The sequence below is a fragment of the Oryctolagus cuniculus genome, chromosome 12, assembly GCF_964237555.1.
Source record: "Oryctolagus cuniculus chromosome 12, mOryCun1.1, whole genome shotgun sequence".
Classification (NCBI taxonomy): domain Eukaryota; kingdom Metazoa; phylum Chordata; class Mammalia; order Lagomorpha; family Leporidae; genus Oryctolagus; species Oryctolagus cuniculus.
This window is the reverse complement of record NC_091443.1, coordinates 64,960,371-64,979,746: the sequence shown is the minus strand read 5'-3', so window position 1 is coordinate 64,979,746 and position 19,376 is coordinate 64,960,371. Positions and strand designations below refer to the sequence as shown.

General features: G+C 58.2%; 1 protein-coding gene and 1 long non-coding RNA gene across 2 annotated transcripts in view; both read left to right on the top strand.

The window, feature by feature from the left end:
- Positions 1-18,479, top strand: part of EHD4 (EH domain containing 4) — a 75,797-nt gene extending 57,318 nt beyond the window's left edge. Inside the window, exons 4-6 of the mRNA XM_002717963.5 lie at positions 1,471-1,883; positions 10,690-10,854; positions 15,759-18,479. Coding sequence (XP_002718009.3) covers positions 1,471-1,883; positions 10,690-10,854; positions 15,759-16,295 — 1,115 coding nt within the window. The 3' untranslated portion in view covers positions 16,296-18,479. The remainder of the gene's footprint in view (positions 1-1,470; positions 1,884-10,689; positions 10,855-15,758) is intronic.
- Positions 10,861-14,073, top strand: LOC138844673 (uncharacterized). Its single transcript, XR_011380868.1, has 2 exons — positions 10,861-12,942; positions 13,572-14,073. It is a non-coding gene; the product is annotated as an uncharacterized lncRNA (long non-coding RNA).
- Positions 18,480-19,376: the final 897 nt, after the last annotated feature.

The following is a 19,376-nucleotide window of genomic DNA, read 5'->3' as shown; positions in this document are numbered from 1 at the left end:
GCTGGACCCAGGCCGAAGCTGGGAACCAGGAGTTCCACCGGCTTTCACATGCGAGTGGCAGGAATCCGACTACCTGAGCCAGCACTGCTGCCTCCCAAGGTCTGCATTAGCGGGAAGCTGGAGTCAGGAACCAGAGGTGGCTGTCAGACTCAGGCATTCAGATATGGGACACTGGCATTGAAACACCAACCCTTGCTTTTCAAAAGTATCTGAGGGGGCCAGCATAGTGGCACAGTAGGTTAAGCCGTTGCCTGCAACACTGACATCCCGTATTAGAAAACCAGTTCAAGTCCCAGCTGCTCCTCTTCCAATCCAGCTCGCTGCTAATGCACCTGGGAAAGCAGTGGAAGATGGCCCAAATTCTTGGGTCCAAGTGCTAGGGCCCCTGCACCCACATGGGGGACTCAGAAGAAGCTCCTGGCTTCAGTCTTGGCTATTGCAGCCATTTGGGGAGTGAACCAGCAGATGGAAGATCTCTCTCTGTCTTCCCTCTCCCTCTCTCTCTCTGTAACTGTGCCTCTCAAGTAAATAAAAAAAATCTTTAAAAGAGAAAAAATATGGATGGATTTCAAAATTTTGTGCACTAAAACAAATCTACCTTTTAATTCTATTTTCCACAAACTTTGTGTATTTGAGACTTTGTAAAATTGAAAAGAAAAAGGGACAGCAGTAGCGTGGGAGTCAGGGCAGGCGGTCTCGGTGCAGGCCGGGCTGGACTGGGGCGCTGGTCCTCCTGTCCATCACCTTGAGATTAAAAATAAATGGGGTGGGATTGGCCTCCGCTTGTTTGCTTTCCATGGGAATCTGCCTCCCTGGGGACATGCCTGAGTGTCTTGACCTCAGGCTGAAGAGTGTTTATTTAGCTGCATGATTTGGATCAAATTGGTTCATGGCCAGTGTGAGCTAAACAGAATTTGTTGTGGACCTGGTCATTTATAAAAAGAAATTGGCAAGGGACTATTTCACAGAATGGCTGAGAGACATCATAATTTTTCAAAATATTTATAAAATACTTAAGCTAGAAATAGCACGAGTGCTGTGGCTGGACAGGCCTTGACCTCAGACCCTGCCGGCCTGGGTCCCGCCAGGGCCACTCCTCCATCGGGCCTGCTGCACCCCTGTGACTCCACGCAGTCTCTGGTCTCTCCCTTCTCCTTCCTGAGTGCTTCCAGCAGCGTGAGACTGGGCAGAAATAAGAGCTTTGGACCCGTCCGTCCTGGGTGGGACAGAGCCCTGGTCCCATGGCTATGCAGGTAAATGAGGAGTGCATGGGAAGCTCCCAGACTCCACATATGTGGACGGAAGCAAAGCTGACCCCCGTGACCGGGAGCCACAGGCCCCAGCTCTAACCACATGCACCCAGGCCCGGGGCCCCGGGGAAATGATTTTCAGGTCGTGAGGTCCCCCCTGCCTCCAGCTTGAAGACAGGACCCTGGGAGCCCCCGTAACTGTGCCCTCCTCTCCCTGCAGGCTATGACTTCTGCCAGGTCCTGCAGTGGTTCGCCGAGCGGGTCGACAGGATCATCCTGCTCTTCGACGCTCACAAGCTGGACATCTCGGACGAGTTCTCGGAAGCCATCAAGGCCTTCCGGGGCCAGGACGACAAGATCCGTGTGGTGCTCAACAAGGCCGACCAGGTGGACACGCAGCAGCTGATGCGGGTGTACGGGGCCCTCATGTGGTCCCTAGGCAAGGTCATCAACACGCCCGAGGTGCTGCGCGTGTACATTGGCTCCTTCTGGGCACAGCCCCTGCAGAACACCGACAACCGCCGGCTCTTCGAGGCCGAGGCCCAAGACCTCTTCAGAGACATCCAGAGCCTTCCCCAGAAGGCAGCCGTGCGCAAACTCAACGACCTCATCAAGAGAGCGAGGCTGGCCAAGGTGAGCCGGGGGACGCCCCGTGGTGCAGGAGGCCCTGAGCCCGGAGCCTGGCGGGCTGGAGTGTGGGATAGGTTGGGAAAAGAGCCCCCAGACCAGTCCCTGTCCCTGTGGCCTTGGCGGATGACATAAGCTGTACAGACCTGGAGCTGATAAAGACCCTCTTAGGACCCTTAGGAGGGTGCAGTGTAGCTGAGCGCTTGGCATAGCACCTGTGCACAGGAAACGCAGTCAGCGTGCTCGCCACGTGGAGGACCTGAAAGAGGGACGCTCATGGGGCCAGCGGGGTGCTGAGAGGCCACGCTCGCACCACGCACCCGCGGCTGGAACCCCATGTCACCCCTCCCTCCCCACTCCCAGCCCCAGCGGCGAGGCTGGCTCAGGCTGACCCACAGAGGGTGCTGGTTGGGAGTCGCAGCCCATCCCTTCCTGGGCCATGGCCTGTGAGCGCGCAGGCTGTGGCTTCCAGCTCCCCGGCCTCATGACTAAGCCTCGCAGCAACTGCAGGAGTGTGTGCTGTGCACAGCTGCATGGAAGAGTGGCAGTGCACTGAGCCCCGTCCAGGATGGAGGCAGTTCTGGCGCAGCTCTGAGCAGGCCACTGTCCCAAGAGACAGCATAGAAAACAAGGGCGTTTCGTAAAATCGCTGTCCTGGTACTCCTGGTGCTGCCCGTGCCTGCAGACTCCGTCCCAGCACAGTCCAAACCAGGCTGTGGATCAGAAGCACCGGGGGCCTAAGCAGTGCCGTTCCCAAGCCCTGCCCCGAAGCTCCTGATGTAGGGGGGCCCCTGTGTGTGAAGATCCCCTGGTGACCCTGGTGAGCAGCCGGGTTTGGGACCCGGAGGTCCATGCTGACTCCCTGAACTTATCCAAGGGCAAGGTAGGATAAAGTGATTTCCCCAGGGCCATCGTGTCCATGACAACAAAGCCAGGACTAAAAGTCAGGCCTCATGGTTTCCAGTCTACCTTCTGCTTCAGGCCCCTCCCTTCAGTGAGCACCAGTCTCCAGATGGGCTGGTGCATGGTCAGGAAGCGAGGTCAGCTCCTCTGCCCTCCACCTGCTGGGGGCAAAGGACCCAGGAGGCCCACTGGCCCGGCCTGGGGCACAGCAGGTCAGCCTCTGTAGCCCTCACTGCTCGCACCGTTGGGTCAGTGCTCATTCAGCACCGGGGGCCTGCCTGGTGGAGGAGGGCAGCTGAGGCCCCGTGCTGCAGATGTGCTGACGGAGGAGCAGGCTCTGCTGTGGGTCTCTGAGCAGGGTGCCCAAATGCCTGTGGCCAAGCCCTCCGACCTCTTCTCACTGCCCCCTGCCCATGACCTCTGCTGCAGGGCAGCGCCCAGCCCCACTGCCTGGAGAAAAACAGCCCCTGGCTGCCAGCGCCCCCACACAGCGCCTTGCTCTTGGTGCCCCTCCACGGACCTCAGGTCCCAGGGCACGTCCATGCCAGGCTCCCGTACCACTGCGCAAAGTGTGAGTCCCTGGGTTCCTCCTGCCTTCCTGGCCAGGCTGCTGCCGTTCCGGCCCGCAGGCCACTTCTGCGCCCATGCCCAGGGCTGTTCTTCGGGCTCACGAGGTTGCAAACCCACTTACTTGCAGCTCTCCCAAAATGACTTCTCCCTGGCACCCCTCCTGGGCCTGTGGCTTGGCAGCAGGAGGTCTGTTTTGCCAGCTCTGTGACCCGGCCCTGTAAGGCCTGCGAAGTCATCTGGTGTGGCCCTGCCAACGCAGCCGCAGGGGCCCTGGAATTCAGCAACTCTAAGCAGGCTCACGTGGGAGCTGATAAGTTTGTACAGCCTGCAAATGACGTCCTAAGTGTCTCCACTTAGCGTGTGGCGTTTCTCCGCCAGCAGGTACAGCTTCAGGGTGGGTGACACCCACACCGTTTTAGACCCAAAGCAGGTAGCTCATGTTGTGGCCTTTTCAGATTTCAATACATTTTTAATCTATATTTCAATCCACATGGACATTTTCATTGATGAGAAAGAGACAGACAGAGCCCCCGTCTGCCGGTTCACTCCCAGATGCCTACAGCAGCTGGGGCTGAGCGCGGGCCGGAGCTGGGAGCCAGGAACTCAGTCCCGGTCACCCCTGTGAGTGGCAGGACCCTAACCACTTGAGCTCTCAGCGCTGCCTGCCAGCATCTGCAGTGATGGGGAGCTGGAGCTTGGGGCTGTGGGCTGTGGGCTGTGGGCATCCTAACCACTAGGCTAACTGCCCACCCCTGACATTTTTAATTGACCAGTCTTTGCTGAGGGCCCAGTGGCTGCAGCTGTGTTCAGTCATATGAATGAATGAATGAATGAGTGAATGAATGAATATCGGGCCTCCTGCAGGGGCCGCCGGGGCCGGGGTTTGGAGACAGAGTGCTGCTGTGTGCCCGCACGCTGTGGAGAGTGGGGCCTTGTGCCCACGGGGGGTGGCTGGTGCAGCTTGCTGAGCTTACGTATAGGAAGAAAGCTGGGACTTTTTTTCCTTGCTAAGAATAGCTTCTGGCTTGTTCCTCTTCACAAAGGAAAACGTTTGCAGTACAGATTTGTGCAGCCAGAGCGCTCAGTGCCAGTGGCTCACAGGACAGTGCCACATTGAGAACAGGGACGGGAAACAGAAGCAGAAGTCGGCACTGACCGACGGCGCCCGTCCACGGCTCCTGCACTTGCGCGCTCTGTTTGTGAACTTGCGTTGGCTTCGGTGGACAAGGAGGCACATGGGTCTTCCCTTGGGAGTGTTTATTTTTCCTAAAAGCGATTTTATTTTGGTATAGTAATCTTTCTTTCGATCCAGTTTTCCTTTATTTGTAATGTTTACAAATGGTCATTTATTTATTTATTTTTGAGAGACAGGGAGGCATCTTCCATCTACTGGTCTACTCCCCAGGGCTGGGCCAAGCTGTAGCCAGGAGCCAGGAACTCCATCTAGAGCTCCCACCCGGGGGGGGGGGGGGGGGGGGCAAGTCCTGCGTCATCCGCACTGTCTCCCAGGGTGCACGTCAGCAGGAAGCTGGGACTGGAGGCAGAACCAGGACCACACCCAGTGCTCTGATGAGGGCTGCGGGCGCTCCAGCCGGCGTCTGAGTCACTGTGCCACTTGCCACCCATCCAGTTCTTCTCTGGTATTTATTTATTTGAAAGGCAGGATGACAGAGAGAGACAGACTGACAGATAGTGAGAGAGATCTGCTGGTTCACCCCTAAATGGCCTTACCAGCCAGGGCGGGCTAGTCTAGACCAAAGCCAGCAGCCTGGAACTCCAACCTGGTCTCGCACATGAGTGGCAGGAGCCCAAGCACTTGGGCTGTCTTCAGATGCCTGCCCAGGTACATTAGCAGGGAGCTGGATCAGAAGCAGTGCAGTTGCAGCATGTGGCTCTAACCTCTAACCGGCACTCTTTTTTTTTTTTTTTTTTTAATTTTGACAGGTAGAATCATAGACAGTGAGAGAGAGACAGAGAGAAAGGTCTTCCTTCCATTGGTTCATTCCCCAAATGGCCGCCACGGCCGGCGCTGCACTGATCCGAAGCCAGGAGCCAGGTGCTTCCTCCTGGTCTTCCACACGAGTGCAGGCGCCCAAGCACTTGGCCACAGCAGAGAGCTGGACTGGAAGAGGAGCAACCGGGACAGAACCTGGCGCCCATATGGGATGCTGGCGCCACAGGCAGAGGATTAACCAAGTGAGCCACGGTGCCAGCCTCTCTAACCAGCACTCTGATTTGGGACGCGGGGTCCCAGGCCGCAGCTTACCCCGCTCCTCTCCAGTTTTCCTCAGATGGGGTTCCAGAAGCTGCATGGTGTGCCTGGCCTGTGTCGTTTTGCTGGAGCCTGTCCATCGCTTTAGCACCCTCATCTCACACATGAGCAATCTGGGAAAGGTGAACTACTTCCCTGAGCCTTCATAGCCTGGAAGTTCCAAAATAGAGATGCAGACCCCGCCAGTCCGCCTGCCAGGCCGGAAGCACGCACCTGGAATCCAGAGTGGACAGCACGTGCGATAGCTCCTGTCCGATGCCCTTGCCTCTGTGTCTGTCGGTCTGTTTGGTCCACAGAGCCCTCCATCCTCAGAAACCCAAGTACGAGTGAAGGTTTAGGGGTTGACCCAAGAGGTGTCAGCCCTGGGATGCAGCATGGAGTGTGTCTATTCATAGGACATCATAAGTGGTGGCGCCGTGGCCCATCAGCTGCAGCAAGTACCTGCTTATCTTCGTCAGACTCCAAGTGTTGTGACATTTTGACAACATGAGAAACAGATGCACTTCACCAGAGAGCTCTCGCAATTTGATGATTTCCCTGCTTTTCCTACTTAAATGTGTGTGTGTGTGTGTGTGTGTGTGTGTGTGTCTAACAACTCTCTATTTCGAGGAACAAGAAACTTTGCTGAGTGTTTCTGGTTAACCTCAAGATCACATCGCGGACTGAGGGTGGGGGGGCGCCCTTCTTCGAAGGCTGCTCGTACTCTGAGACACCAGTCAGTGCTCTCTGAATGATTCTTGAGAGTGAGCTATTTTGGGAAGGCTCAAACAAGGATTTGGAAAACATCATTTCAGTTTATTCAACTGTAGTTAAAACAGCCAGGTGAAAGCAAGCCGGGCCCTCCTGTGACTCTTCCACGGCAGCAGTTACAGGACAAGTGCATGGAAGCAGAACGAGCCCAAGTTCACGGTCAGCCCGTACCCGTTCTGAATGTGTTGCCCAAGAACAGGAAAGGGGCCCACCCCTGTGGAAATCTTTGCTCAACAAAAAATGAGGCAGCATTTACGGAAGGAGGCAGTAGGAATGAGACGGCAGGGGAGGGCTCAGCAGTGACTTGGGACTCCGTCACTCTGTGGGCTTCAATCTTCAAAACGCGTTCCCCACTCGGTCACACGTGGGTTGTGGGCAGAGCCTGGATTTCCTGGCTGCTTGTGGAGAAATCAGCGTTTTCTGTTCCCGGCTGGATCCAGCTCAGGGGTGATAGTCTGTGTCAGCGGCTGACGAGATTGCTCTAATGCCTGGTCCCCTGCAGCCCTTTAAAAATAGCACCAGCGCCGGCGGCCCTGAGCCGGGTGGATGTCAGCGCTCGGGCCCACGCGTGGACGCCTCTCAGCAGGCTGGCCCGCGTCAGGCCAGCCCGCAGCCCACGTGCCTTCGGATCCCTTTCGATCTGAACAGAGTAACAAACCCCTCCTCAGCAGGAATGACCCAGCCGCGTTTCTCTGCCTGGCACCGTCTCGAGCTTTTGTCTCCCCGTGGGTTCTCTCGGGAGGCTCTGGTTCGTTAACTGAACGTGTACATATCATCCTAAACCCACTTTCAGATGCACTAACCATCTGCGTCTCCATGCTCACTGCGCGTCTCCAGCTGGGCTTACACACACACACAGGCCTCCAGCAGAGCCCGGAGTGGGGCCTCCCTCCCTCTCCCTGTCCTCCTCCTCCTCCTCCCCTCCCCCTCCTCCCTCCCTCCCTCCCTCTCCTCTTGGTCCCCACTCTTCTCTTTCCTACTTCTCCATTCTCCGTTCGTGTTATCTCATTACAGAGAACAACAGCTCTCAGGCTGTTTCCACTTCCTTCCATGGCCAGGGCTGGCCCTCTGTCCAGTGCTCAGTTGCAGAAATCTTTGGCCCTTAAAGGCAAGAGGGAGCCTTTGAAACTGGCCGTGGCCTTGAGCCCCTCTGTCGGCCGAGGGTCTGGAGGGTGCGGGGTCCAGGTCTGTATGCAGTGACATACCTGCTTCTAGTGCACTGGGAAAGGGAGAGCAGGCGACCTGCAGAGCCCCCTAGGGGACTGGGGGTGAGCAGACGTCACGCCGGGGGTCACAGCTTTCCAAACGCTTGTTCCGCAGGACACAGCTCGTCTTGAGCCCCAGATTTTCAGCAGCGTCAATACAATTTTAATTCATACCCACAGAACATAATTAATCCCATTAGGACAGGAATGAGGCCGTCGGATGCTAGTGCCAACTCCGCATCTCCCGATGAGCTGTGTGACCTCGTATGAATTTCCCAGAACGGGGAGTTAAATTCAATACAGGGATCCCTTCCAAATTCAATCTTTGCATTTCCCAGAATTGCCATTTACCGTGTGACTCAATCAACTTCCTCACCTCAGGCCCCGGGTACAGACTCTGAGCCTGTCTTATTGTCTGGGGACACTCCAGGAAGGACATGCAGAGGCTTTGGCAGAACAGGCCAGTGGAACTTTCTGGAAGTGGAAGGTAGGCCAGAGAGCAGCCTGCAGCATGAGCAGGTCACCTGAGGGCCGTGACTCAGGTGACACCAGGCAGGTGGGAGGAGGTAGGGGTTGAGACCCGGTGAGCTCTGGGCATCAGAGACCTAGTATCTGTTACCCAGCAGCCTTGGTCCTCGGCCAGTACACAGCACAGGTCTGAGATGACAGAGCAGGCGCCAGTCAGTGGGTGGAGAGGTGTGGCAGGTGCACAGCGCCTGAGTTGAGCCCAGGCAAAGCAGTCTCCAGGCAGTGTCAGGAACAGGGTGCCCACTGTAAGGGGCGAGGGCTGGGAGGCAGGCCGCTGGACACAGGAGCAGCGATTAGGCCTTCCCTGGTCAGGGGCTGGCAGCTCAGAGGCACCCGTGTGCTAGGTTCTGGGCCGGGGCGTGTCAGTAAGAAGCCCCTGGGGGTGGGAAGCCAAGTGCTTCCTGCTTCAGGTGGGGCCTGGCTCTGGAGGAACAGAGGTTCCCAGGGCGGCCGAGGCCGCGGTGGTGAAGCAAGAGGACAGAGCGCGGCGGCGCCAGCACGTGCTACGTGGCTGCCCGGCCCCACCCACACAGCGCGGGGCATTCGCTGTCCGAGGCTGAGAATGCTGGTCTCCCCACGTAGTGCAGTCAAAGCCCAGAGTTCTGAGTGAAGGGCTCCCAGACTTCAGCTGGCTTGTGTCTCTGAAAATATCGTGCTTCAAGTTGTCCTCACTTGAAAACTCAGGAAATGAGCCAGTTTGCCGGAGACTGGAAGCTTCAGAGTCACTCCAAAGCTGGACCCGTGGAGGCCAGCAGCAGGTGTGCTCACGGTCACATGAGCCCTGCACAGGGCGGGGTCGGGCGTGGGGAGGGGAACACGCATGAGCCCCAGGCCCGTCCAGCGCAGGGCCGCGCTCCCGCCAAGCCCCTCGGCTGAGCTGCAGAATGCCTGCCCCTTTCTTTCTTTCTTTTTTTTTTTTTTTTTAAGATTTATTTTATTTATTTGAAAGAGTTACAGAGAGAGGTAGAGACAGAGTTCTTCCATCCACTGGCTCACTCCCCAGATGGCCACAACGGCCGGAGATGCGCCAGGAGCCAGGAGCTTCCTCTGGGTCTCCCACATGGGTGCAGGGGCCAAGGACTTGGGCCATCCTCTAATGCCCTCCCAGGCCACAGCAGAGAGCTGGACTGGAAGAGGAGCAGCCGGACTAAAACCAGCGCCCACATGGGATGCCGGCGCCTCAGGCCAGAGCCTTAACCCGCTGTGCCACAGTGCCAGCCCCTGCCCCTTTCTTTAATGCCCACTCTTCCCCAAGGTTACAGTACACGTCTATTCTCCTTAACAGGATTTTCCATAGCTGCATCGTCATTTTCCTTTTGTAATCACTGTTCTTTTGGCCAGCCTCTCATTTTAGTTACTTGCTTGACTTCTAAATCACCCTGTAGAATTCAGGCTGTACACAGGGGGCTTTGTAAGGAGCAGGTCTCGCTGTCCTGGAGTTGGCTCCACGCAAGGGGCAGGGGGAACCTTGAGGAAGGGCACGGAAGGACCACAGAGCTCCCCCTGCAGGAACCCCACTCCAGCCCCCAGGGTCAGGGGTTCCAGGCCTCCGGGCTGCCTCTCCCAGAGCCAGTGTCTGCCATCCAGCTGGGCAGGCAGCTGGCCTTACAGAAATGACTTGGGTGGCGCTGTGGGTTAAGCTGCCACTGAGATGTCTGCATCCCATGTCAGAGTTCAAGCCCAGCTGCTCTGCTTCTGTTCCAGCTTCCTGATAATGCACCTAGGAAGGCAGCTGGTGGTGGGCCAAGTGCTTGGGCCCCTGCCACCCTTGTGGGAGACCCTCGCTTTGGCCTGGCCCCACCCCACGGCCGTGGGCATTTAAGGAGTAAGCCACAAGATGGAAGATCTCAATCTCTCTCTCTCTGCCTTTCAAATAAATAAATAAATCTTTTTTTTTGAAAAAAAAAAAAAAAAAAAACACCAGGAATGACTGGTGTGCCAGTCTGCAGGGATCTCGGCGCCTGCAGACCGCCTGGGAGGCTGTGGCGTTCTGATCCCATCACTCACCAGGCGCCATCTCTGTGTAGATCAGCCGTTCACGTCACCTCCAGTTTCATTTCCTGGTGCTTCCGGGCACCAGGTGAAAGGTTCTCTTAGCTCTGCTGGTCAGTCGCCAGACTAAATTCTGTGCCCTCCTGCTCGCTTCCTGCACCGACACTGGCCTGGCCCCACAGAGACCCCACTCACCCGTGGCGTGGTGGCTCTTCCTTGGGGGTGTATTTCAGCAAGAGGACTCTTCTGTGCAGCCCCACCCAGCCCTGCTCTGCCCCGTCGAATGTCGCCAGCCCACCTGGAAAGCGGGAGGCTCTCAGCTGGTACCACCTCTCCCCTTGCTCTGTCACATTCCACCTCCCTGTGTCTTTTTCTGGTTCCTCCTCTTCTGCCCAGCCCCCAGTGGTGGGGTTTTCTCCACTTACTCTCCCTGGGTGGTCTAAGCCCCTGCCCCTGGGGCCTTTCCCTCCTTGAGCATGGTTCTACAGTGGGTACCCATTAGGGGTCACGATGCAAAGGAGATGCAGTCCTGTTTGTCCCATCCCTGGTGCACTCTAAATGGCACGCCCTCACTGGATCTGCACCCCTGCAGGTGCACGCCTACATCATCAGCTACCTGAAGAAGGAGATGCCAAATATGTTTGGAAAGGAAAACAAGAAGCGGGAACTGATCAGCAGACTGCCTGAAATCTACATTCAGCTGCAGCGGGAATACCAGGTCTCCGCGGGGGACTTCCCTGAGGTCAAGGCCATGCAGGTATGGACGGGGGGAGCGAGGGCTGGAGGTGCCATGCCGTGTCTTCTGGCTGCCTCCTGGGGACATCTGGGGGTGGCTAAGGAGCATGCAATGAATTGGTCTTCCGAGCGCTGATCCGTGATCACAGGCGCCTAAAACGAGGCAGAAATTGCCTTTCAGCAGAAGTCGACATGTGGAAAAATTAGAGGAACAACATCTGTGTGCATGAGGTTGTTTGGCTGTGGAGGTAGCACCTGGTCTTGGAATCTCAGAACCTTAAGGGAATCAGAGCTGGAATGGCTTTGAAGGTCACCTTGCTTGGGCTTCCCCAAGCCCTGCCCCGCCTGTGGGATTATGTGCTCAGGCGGCTTGTCAGGTGCACAGGGCTCTTCGGCCATGGCTGGGCTGCACGGGACTCGGGGAGGATTTTGTCGCGAGGCTGGTGTCCGGCAGCCCTCCCCCTGATGTCAGAACCTCTCTGGACTGGTCTGGGCCTGAGTGGGGGCTGGGTTCAGCCACCCCGGTGTGACATGCGTGTGCCAGTCATGGCCTCCTGAGCCAGCCCCTCTTCCTGTCTCTGTTTCCCAGCCTTTCAAATTATTTTAAAAAAATGGTAGAGAGTGAATTAAAATATGTTTATTTAAAAGGGTGCTGGGGGAAGCACCTTGTTTACAGGTTTAGGCCACACAAAGCTGTGCGCTGACTGCCCTGGGCCACGGGGAGTTCCGGCGCTGAAGGCGGAGTGCAGGTCACAAGGACAGGCGCTGAGGCTGGGAGCTGCCGGCCTCGGGAGGGGGAACTGGGGTAGGAGGCCGGGAGCAGCAGAGGCAGGCGGGCTTCGCGGGTTAGGAGGGAAGGGGGTTCTGGCACTGAGAGGGATTTCAGTGTCAGCCTTGATAAATCACTCCTGCCAGGCTGGGTTACACCGAGCCACTGGTGCCTTGCTGTGCCTGGGCTTGGGCCGTGCATCAGGTGCCCAGGAGCTGGTCATAGTGATCTCACAATGTTTATTCAAAATAAACACAGAGATGTCTTTCCTCCCAGCAGTGAAATAGGTATTCCCGCACTCAGAGAGTAAAGAAGAGGCCTTGTTCTGGTCAGCAGGTGGTGAGGCTGAGGGCTACTGTGGCCTCCTGCACCCCATGACCAAGTCGTCGGACAGCCGTCCCCTGGTGTCCTTCGGACATTTCAGGAGGTGACTGGGCGTCCTGACGTAAGTGAAAGTTAGGGAGACACTGCTCCCAGACCCAGGGCTGTCTCCCACTGGCCCCCCGGCAGAGCCCCGACTGCACGGGGAACACACTCTGGGACCAGAGCTGCTAGGGACCAATTAGCCAGGGCCAGGCTGAGGCAGGGGACACCCAGGCCTCTCAGAGCAGGGACAGAGGAGCGGTCTCTGGGGAAGAGGACAAGGAAGTGGTGGTCTCAGGAACAGCTGGAGGACACAGCAGGGGCCTGAACGTTCCTTGTTCCTGCGTGGGCCTGGCCCACCCCAGGCACCTGAGGGCTGAGGGCTTGAGTGAGGCGTCCCGCCTGACCCACAGCCGGTTCACCTGAGTTTCTTCTGTCATCCCAGAAACAGTGATTGAACCCCAAGGCCAGTCACTGTTCTCAGCCCCAGAATAAAGCAGTGAACAACTTGTATAGCACGGGCACTCCGTTTTGGGCAGAGGCACAAGCTCGGAGACATCTCATGATCTTGGCACACATCAGGGTCATGAGAGAGCACCCTGTCCTCGTGGACTGAGCTGGTCAGGGTGACCCAAGCCAAGGGCGTACTGTGAAGGTGTCTTCCGAGCGCCAGGGCAGGGGCCAGGGCCCCGTGCGGGGAGGATGCTGACTCTGGGCGCAGATGCGTCAGCACTGCGGAATGGGAGGAATGTGGGCTCGCCTCCTTTCCTGCTGACTCGGTGCCCTCCCACTGCACGGAGAATGTGCTGCCCGCCACCGCTGAGGACTGGCCTGGCCACGCGGAGGCCGCAGAGCCTCCTCCCCCAGGGCCGGAAGCTGCTGTGGTCAGTGCCGGAACGAGTAGGCATGGGATGGCGGCTCCCCAGCCCGGGCTGGGGGCTGACCTTTGTCTCCTGGGCGGCGGCAGCTGGACCCCAGGTACTGGCACGGGTGAATCTTTTGATTCCCCAGCGTTCTCCGGTGCTCATCCTGGTAGGAAGCCTCCTGTTGGGGACGCACCCTGGTGGAAGGCAGGGTTGACGAGGGTTTATCCTGGAGCCCGCACTCCCCGGTCAGGCCAGTGGGGGCCACGGGGACGAGAGTGCAGGGTTTGTTTCCTGTGTGCCCCTCGGGACAGGAAGAGGGCTGCTTCCTGTCCGCCCCCGCCAGTGTGTGGCTGTTTCCCCTCCCCAGTTTTCCGGAGCTTTGTTGGAGGAACCCGTGTCCTCTGCGGGCTGTAGCGAGCCTGGGTGGGCATCGCCCTCATGCGTCAGCCTGGCCAGACCCTGAGGCTGTGTGTGTGCCCAGCGCCCAGGCTCAGCCGTGGTGCGGTCCTGCGGGAGTCCGTGCCCTCGGGGACTCCAGGCAGCACTGGGATGTTTGTGTAGGATGCCTGCTCCCCTCCTCCAGGACATTCTGCTTTCAGGGCCCTTGGCAGGGTTAGCAGCAGGAGCCCACAGTGCTGGCAGCATTGTGTGTGCTCATGGCGGGGCCTGATCTGCCAGGCGGATGAGGGGCACCCACACCAGAACCCATTTACGAGACCCCTCCGCTCTGTGTGAGCACAGCCCTGCACGGATGGTGCCAAGCCTGCTGCCTGAGGAGGGCCTCGGAGACCCTGCCCCACAGAAGTGTCAGCGCTGGCCCCTCCACCGTCGGCTGCTCGGGGCTCGGCTGCAGACGCCAGCCCTGTGCCCTCGTGCCGTAATGTTGATTCTCCACTGGGGACCACCTACGGGCACAGGCTACATGAAGGATGACCCGGTCATCAGGTTCACTGCTACATAGCTATGAAGAATAAGGTAAAGCACCTGTGTTTGGCACAGCCGTTGAGACAGCGCTTGGGACACACCTGTGTCCCGTGTTGGAGTCCTAGGCTCCACTACCAACTCTGGCTTCCTGCTAGTGTGCACCCTGGGAAGCAGCAGGAGATGGTTCATATGGTTGGGTCACTCATGTGGGAGACCTGGATTGAGTTCCAGATCCCTGGCTTTGGCCTGGCCCAGCCCCAGCTATTGTGAACCAGTAGATGGAAGATGGACTCTCCATCTTTCAAATAAATTGTGAAAATTTTTAAAAAGAATAAAATTATATAAAAATGAATATGGCAAATATGACACATTATCTCTTAAAAATACAATCGTGTGAGGTTATTTCAATGAACACATATGAGTGTGCATGGGTGTTAAAAATGACTAGGAATGCACTCCCAAACATGTTTAGCGATGATTCTTGCTGGGTGGGGGTTATATATTTTTTGAGATTTCTATATTGGCTCACCGTTTTTCTCAGCTTCTTGTAATAAAAGTAGCGTGTATACGATGACGCCACTTCCCCCGTAATAGCCCTGCTGCACCCCTCACGGCCTCTCCCCGGCCCCCTCTGGAACTGTCCATGGAGAAATTCTGCCCGGAGAGCGGGAGAAGCTGCCATCCCTGGAGCATTTGTACCTTTGTGAATGCGCCCTGGACGCCGTTTTCCGTTAGGTCCCAGGGCCCCTCTTTACAGCCTTGCGTGAGTCAGGTGCAGGCCGCGCGCGGACTGCGTCTCCTGCAGTGAGCGGGGGCTGTCTCTCCCCAGGCAGTGAGGTCCCCGAGGGCCCAGGCGGCTGGGGGGCCCAGGCGGCTGAGGCGCCGGAGCTGCGCACGGGGCGGACTTGCCTTGACCTCTGCCGTCCGCTGTGAGGGACACCGTCCTCTCCCTCTCTCTCCCTACCTTGGCTTGTCCCTCCCCATGGCTTCCATACATGGTAATGCTCCCTTTTCCCCTTTCAGTTTGTTCAAGTCCGTCTTGAAAGCAGACGGGAGGCAAACAACCGCAGTGTCCTTCCGCCTGGACCGCGCGTGCGCCTTCTGAGCTGAGGCCATGGCTTTCTGGGTTTCTCTGTCCCCCGGCCGCAGGACCGGGCCTGTAAACGTGGGACGGGAAGATGCATGGACAAGAGACAGAGGGGTGGGTCAGGATAGTTAGGTGGATGAATGGACGGATGGGTGGATGACTGAAAGGATGGACAAAGCGGGGATGGATGAGAGGCGGGTGAAGGAGCGGCAGGTGGATAATTGAATGGACGGATGAGGGGGATACAGGCGTGCAGGTGCAACCCAGCAGAGCCGAGCTAGGAAAGGCTGTTTCTGCGGTACCAGCGCGGGAGGAGGGAGTTCCGGTGCTGAGTTGCACAGGAGGAGTAACACACTGTGTGTTTCAAAGTAGCTAGAAGAGAGGATTTTAACGTTCTTGTCACAAAGGAATGATAAATGTTTGAAGTGACAGATGGCTTAATTAATCTGATCATTACAAATACACACTTGTATCAGAACATCACGTTGCACCGCATACGTGTAAAGATGTGGGTTACTAATCCTATCCCCTCCCTCCTAGGATGGCTGTGCCCACCTACTGAAGTGTGTCCTAAACTCACTTTGAGAAATAAAACAGTGATTTTCCAGTGCGGAGTGAAAGAGGCTTTTCTCAAAGCCCTAGGTGGTTGCCATCACTCGCGGGGCCACCAGCAGAGATTGGCTACTGTAGATTAAAAACATCGCATCCTACACACCTTGCCTCTGGTTCTGAAACCCTCGCCTGGACCCGGCGAGATTGGATAGGAGACCCACCCTCCCCCCCCAGGAGAGAGCTCTGGGGGAGCACAGGGGGTGGTGGGGGAATCCGTCACCCCCCACCTCCCGCCCGCGGCCCCTGCCTGCTTCCTCCCGGAGAGAGAGCGCCAGGTCACCGGGTCTGTGCTCTGTCCCCTGCAGGAGCAGCTGGAGAACTACGACTTCTCCAAGTTCCACTCGCTCAAGCCCAAGCTGATCGAGGCCGTGGACAACATGCTGAGCACCAAGATCGCGTCCCTGATGAGCCTCATCAGCCAGGAGGAGAGCAGCGCGCCCACGCAGCTCGTGCAGGGCGGCGCCTTCGACGGCACCGCCGAGGGCCCCTTCAACCAGGGCTACGGCGAGGGCGCCAAGGAGGGTGCCGACGAGGAGGACTGGGTGGTGGCCAAGGACAAGCCCGTCTACGATGAGCTCTTCTACACCCTGTCACCCATCAATGGCAAGATCTCGGGTGTCAACGCCAAGAAGGAGATGGTGACCTCCAAGCTGCCCAACAGCGTGCTGGGCAAGATCTGGAAGCTGGCCGACTGCGACTGCGATGGCATGCTGGACGAGGAGGAGTTCGCGCTGGCCAAGCACCTCATCAAGATCAAGCTCGACGGCTACGAGCTGCCCAGCACCCTGCCCCCCCACCTCGTGCCCCCCTCTCACAGGAAGTCCCTGCCGAAGGCCGACTGATGGGCGGCAGGGCCGCTGACGCACCAGTGACCTCGGGCTGGACACTGCCTTCTCTGTGTCTCAGTCTCCCAGTCTGTGGAATGGGAGACCAGACACTGGACACCATGAAGATGAGGTCCTTCCACCTCTCAAATCCCCTGACTTTCTGTTACAATCCGAGGGACTGCAGGACAGGCATGGAGACCGGGGGGCTGCACAGAAAGGGAGATTTCCAGGGAACACCCAGGAGCCTGGGGGCGGGGCGGGAAGGGAGATGGGGCTCACGGGGGCGGCTCGCGAGCCACGTGTCAGCAGCCATGACCTCCATGGGGCCTGTCTCCCTCAAAGGGCCTCCGGCCAGCAGCCATAACCTTATTTATTTAGTTTATCGCATTTCTGACTGTACTGAGAGCAGTGAGAGACAGAGCTCTCTCCAGACCATCTACCAAAGAGAAGAAGACAGAGGCCCAGGTGGGAGACAGGCTGCCCCCCGGCCACGTGAGCCCCAGCCCCTCGCCCCCGCCCGCCCAGGCCTCCCAGCCCGGCAGTGTTTGGTCAGAGCTTGGGGACTCCCTGGCACGAGTTTGGGATTGCACTCTGGGTCACACTAAGGTCTGGGGTTAGCTTACCTGGCTGGTGGGTCCGGGAAGCGCAGCCCAGTCCGGTGAGGGCAGGGCGGCGTCCTCAGTGCCCCCAGCACCCAGGGTCCCCAAGGCAACCTGTCTGGCTTCCAGCAGTGTCCGAGGCCCCGGGCCAGCCCTGCCCGGGGTGTTGAGGAGAGGTAGGTCTGCTGGAGTTCCATGCCGCTTTTGTAGAAAACGCATTTTTAGTATATCCAGGGTGGTGGTTTTTTCTTACAAGATGAAAGCCCTTGTTCGGAAACAAAATGATATCTTATACAGCCTCCTGGTCAACAGCTGTCGAGTCATGAATGCCCACCTCAGGCAGGAGATGGGCGGCCCCTGCATGCTGCCCGGGGGCAGGGGAGCTTCCACCGAGTCCCCCACAGACCCCGGCCCCGCTGGCCTGTGTCGCCTGTGTCCGGGAGGTGCTGATTCCCGCGGCTGCACTCCCTGCTCAGTGGGCAGCAGGTGCCTTGCACACTATTTCTGCAGCCCCGGAAACGGAGGACATGCCCACAGCCCCTCTGCGCCTTCCCCGGGCTCCTGCCACTGATGCAGGTGGAAGAGGAGAGTGATTGGAGGCAAGCACTCCTGCCAGTGCCAGCCCTCGGCTGCCTAGCTCACCTCTACAGTTGTAGAAGCAAGTGCCTCGTGTGGTTTTTAGTCTTTATGCGCACTCTTCATTAGGTTCATAGAAAAACACCTGTAATGCCAGCCCTGTCAGATGAGCAGCTAGCTCCTGCAAAGTTCCTCCACAAGGGCTTCCCAAGATGTGAGCCCCCCCCGGCCGCCAGGGCGGGTTGGGGGTCGCCGCTTTGTCCGGGGCGCAGGGCTGCCCTGGAGCTGCCTTCCTGTTCAGAATGCTCTTCCTTAGCTCAGCGCAGCTGGCGTGGAGAAGCACAGGGAGACACGCGCACCTGGTCCCGTGAGAGTGCGCATGGGCAGCGGGGCGGGGGGCTCCGCGCATGTCTGTCCGGAGACGCGGATGCAGCGGCGGGGCTGCCTTCCCCGTGGAAAACAAGGACGTGATGCGGCACTTAACGCCCTGGCTTCCGAAATGCTGGGAACAGCTGGGCTGAGCGAGCCTACAGGCAAACCCCAGCCATGCCACCCGCCGCCGCCTCTGCCACGCGCACCACACCCCTGCTAACACCCCCTCCCCAGAGGGCGGCCCAGTGCCTGGGCCAGGGGCGCCTAGACTCTGAACCGTACAGCTCTCTCCCTGACTCCATGGAAGGACCGCGCCCAATGCCTGCCTCTACAACCTCTCAGGGTACCCGCCACGGGTGTACTGAGGCAGCCCTTCATGCCCAGAACCACGCCCGGGGCCAAACCCTGAGGATGGGAATGCGTTTTACTGTCCCCTCCCCTGGAAGGTAGCGGAAGGGCAACTCCAGGATGGAGAGCGGCTGAGTCGACCAGGACACGTGGCCTAATTTAAGAGTGTGTCAGATTGTGTGGCAAATTAACCCGTGCAATTAACACACGTGCTTCTGTATATTTTTTCTATTTTGTAATCCTATTTAGAAGTATCAAAAAAAGACACAGTTGACTGATCAATAAACTTACGCAGAAACCCCTACCTGCCTCCTCCTGTTGGCTCTGGCGTTCCAGGGACCAAGTCCCTCTGTGTCTCGGGGCAGCTGTGGCCCCCATGTGTGCATTATGGAGTGACGTGGAAGAACAAGGAGGCAGTGTGCCGCCTCGGAATCCCGACTCGTCCTGCATCCTCTCTGGTGGGCAGGGACTCCCACAGTGTGGCTGCTGCTACAGCGAAGCCACTCCATTCCAGGTCTGGAACAGCCCCCAGGGGTAGCTGGAGCCCCAGCTGGGAGGGGCTCACATGCGGGCACTGAGAGCCGGGCGACTGGCATCGCTGTGCACGCTGGGGAGACTTGGGCCCCTGAGGCACGCTGAGGAGGTGGGGCCCTGCAGCCGCAGGTGCAGCTGTGCCAGGGTGGCACCCAGGTGCCCAGTGTCGCCCCTGCTTGTCACCTCACAGGTGTGCACCACCTGGAGCAGACACCTGGGCTCTTCCTGCTGACACCCATCCACCCTCTGAGTGGTCCACTCCCCTCTTCCCACCCCCACTCCGAGTCATGATAGACCTCACCCCGCTTTCCAGGGTGGGGGCTAAATGGCTGAGAGCCAGGCCCCACAGGCTTCTGTTCCAACTCCTGGAGCGCCTTGGTGTGAGGAAGGGAGCCTGCTGGGGCAGGAGGGCAGATGGCATTGAAAGGGATGTCCATAGCTGTTGGGCTGTTGGGGGCGGGGGAGGGAGGTCCAGCTGGAGTAGCTACTGTGTGGGGCATGAAGATACAGCAGACATGGGAAAAGCAGAGGGGACCCAGACCCGGGGTGACGTCACTTAGCTGCTGGGCCAGACCTCGCCTGAGGTCCCCTCACTGCTGGACTTGTTTCTGTTCATGGGAGCCAATTCATTTCCTTTACAGCGAGCAAGCCGGTTCAATGTGGGGTG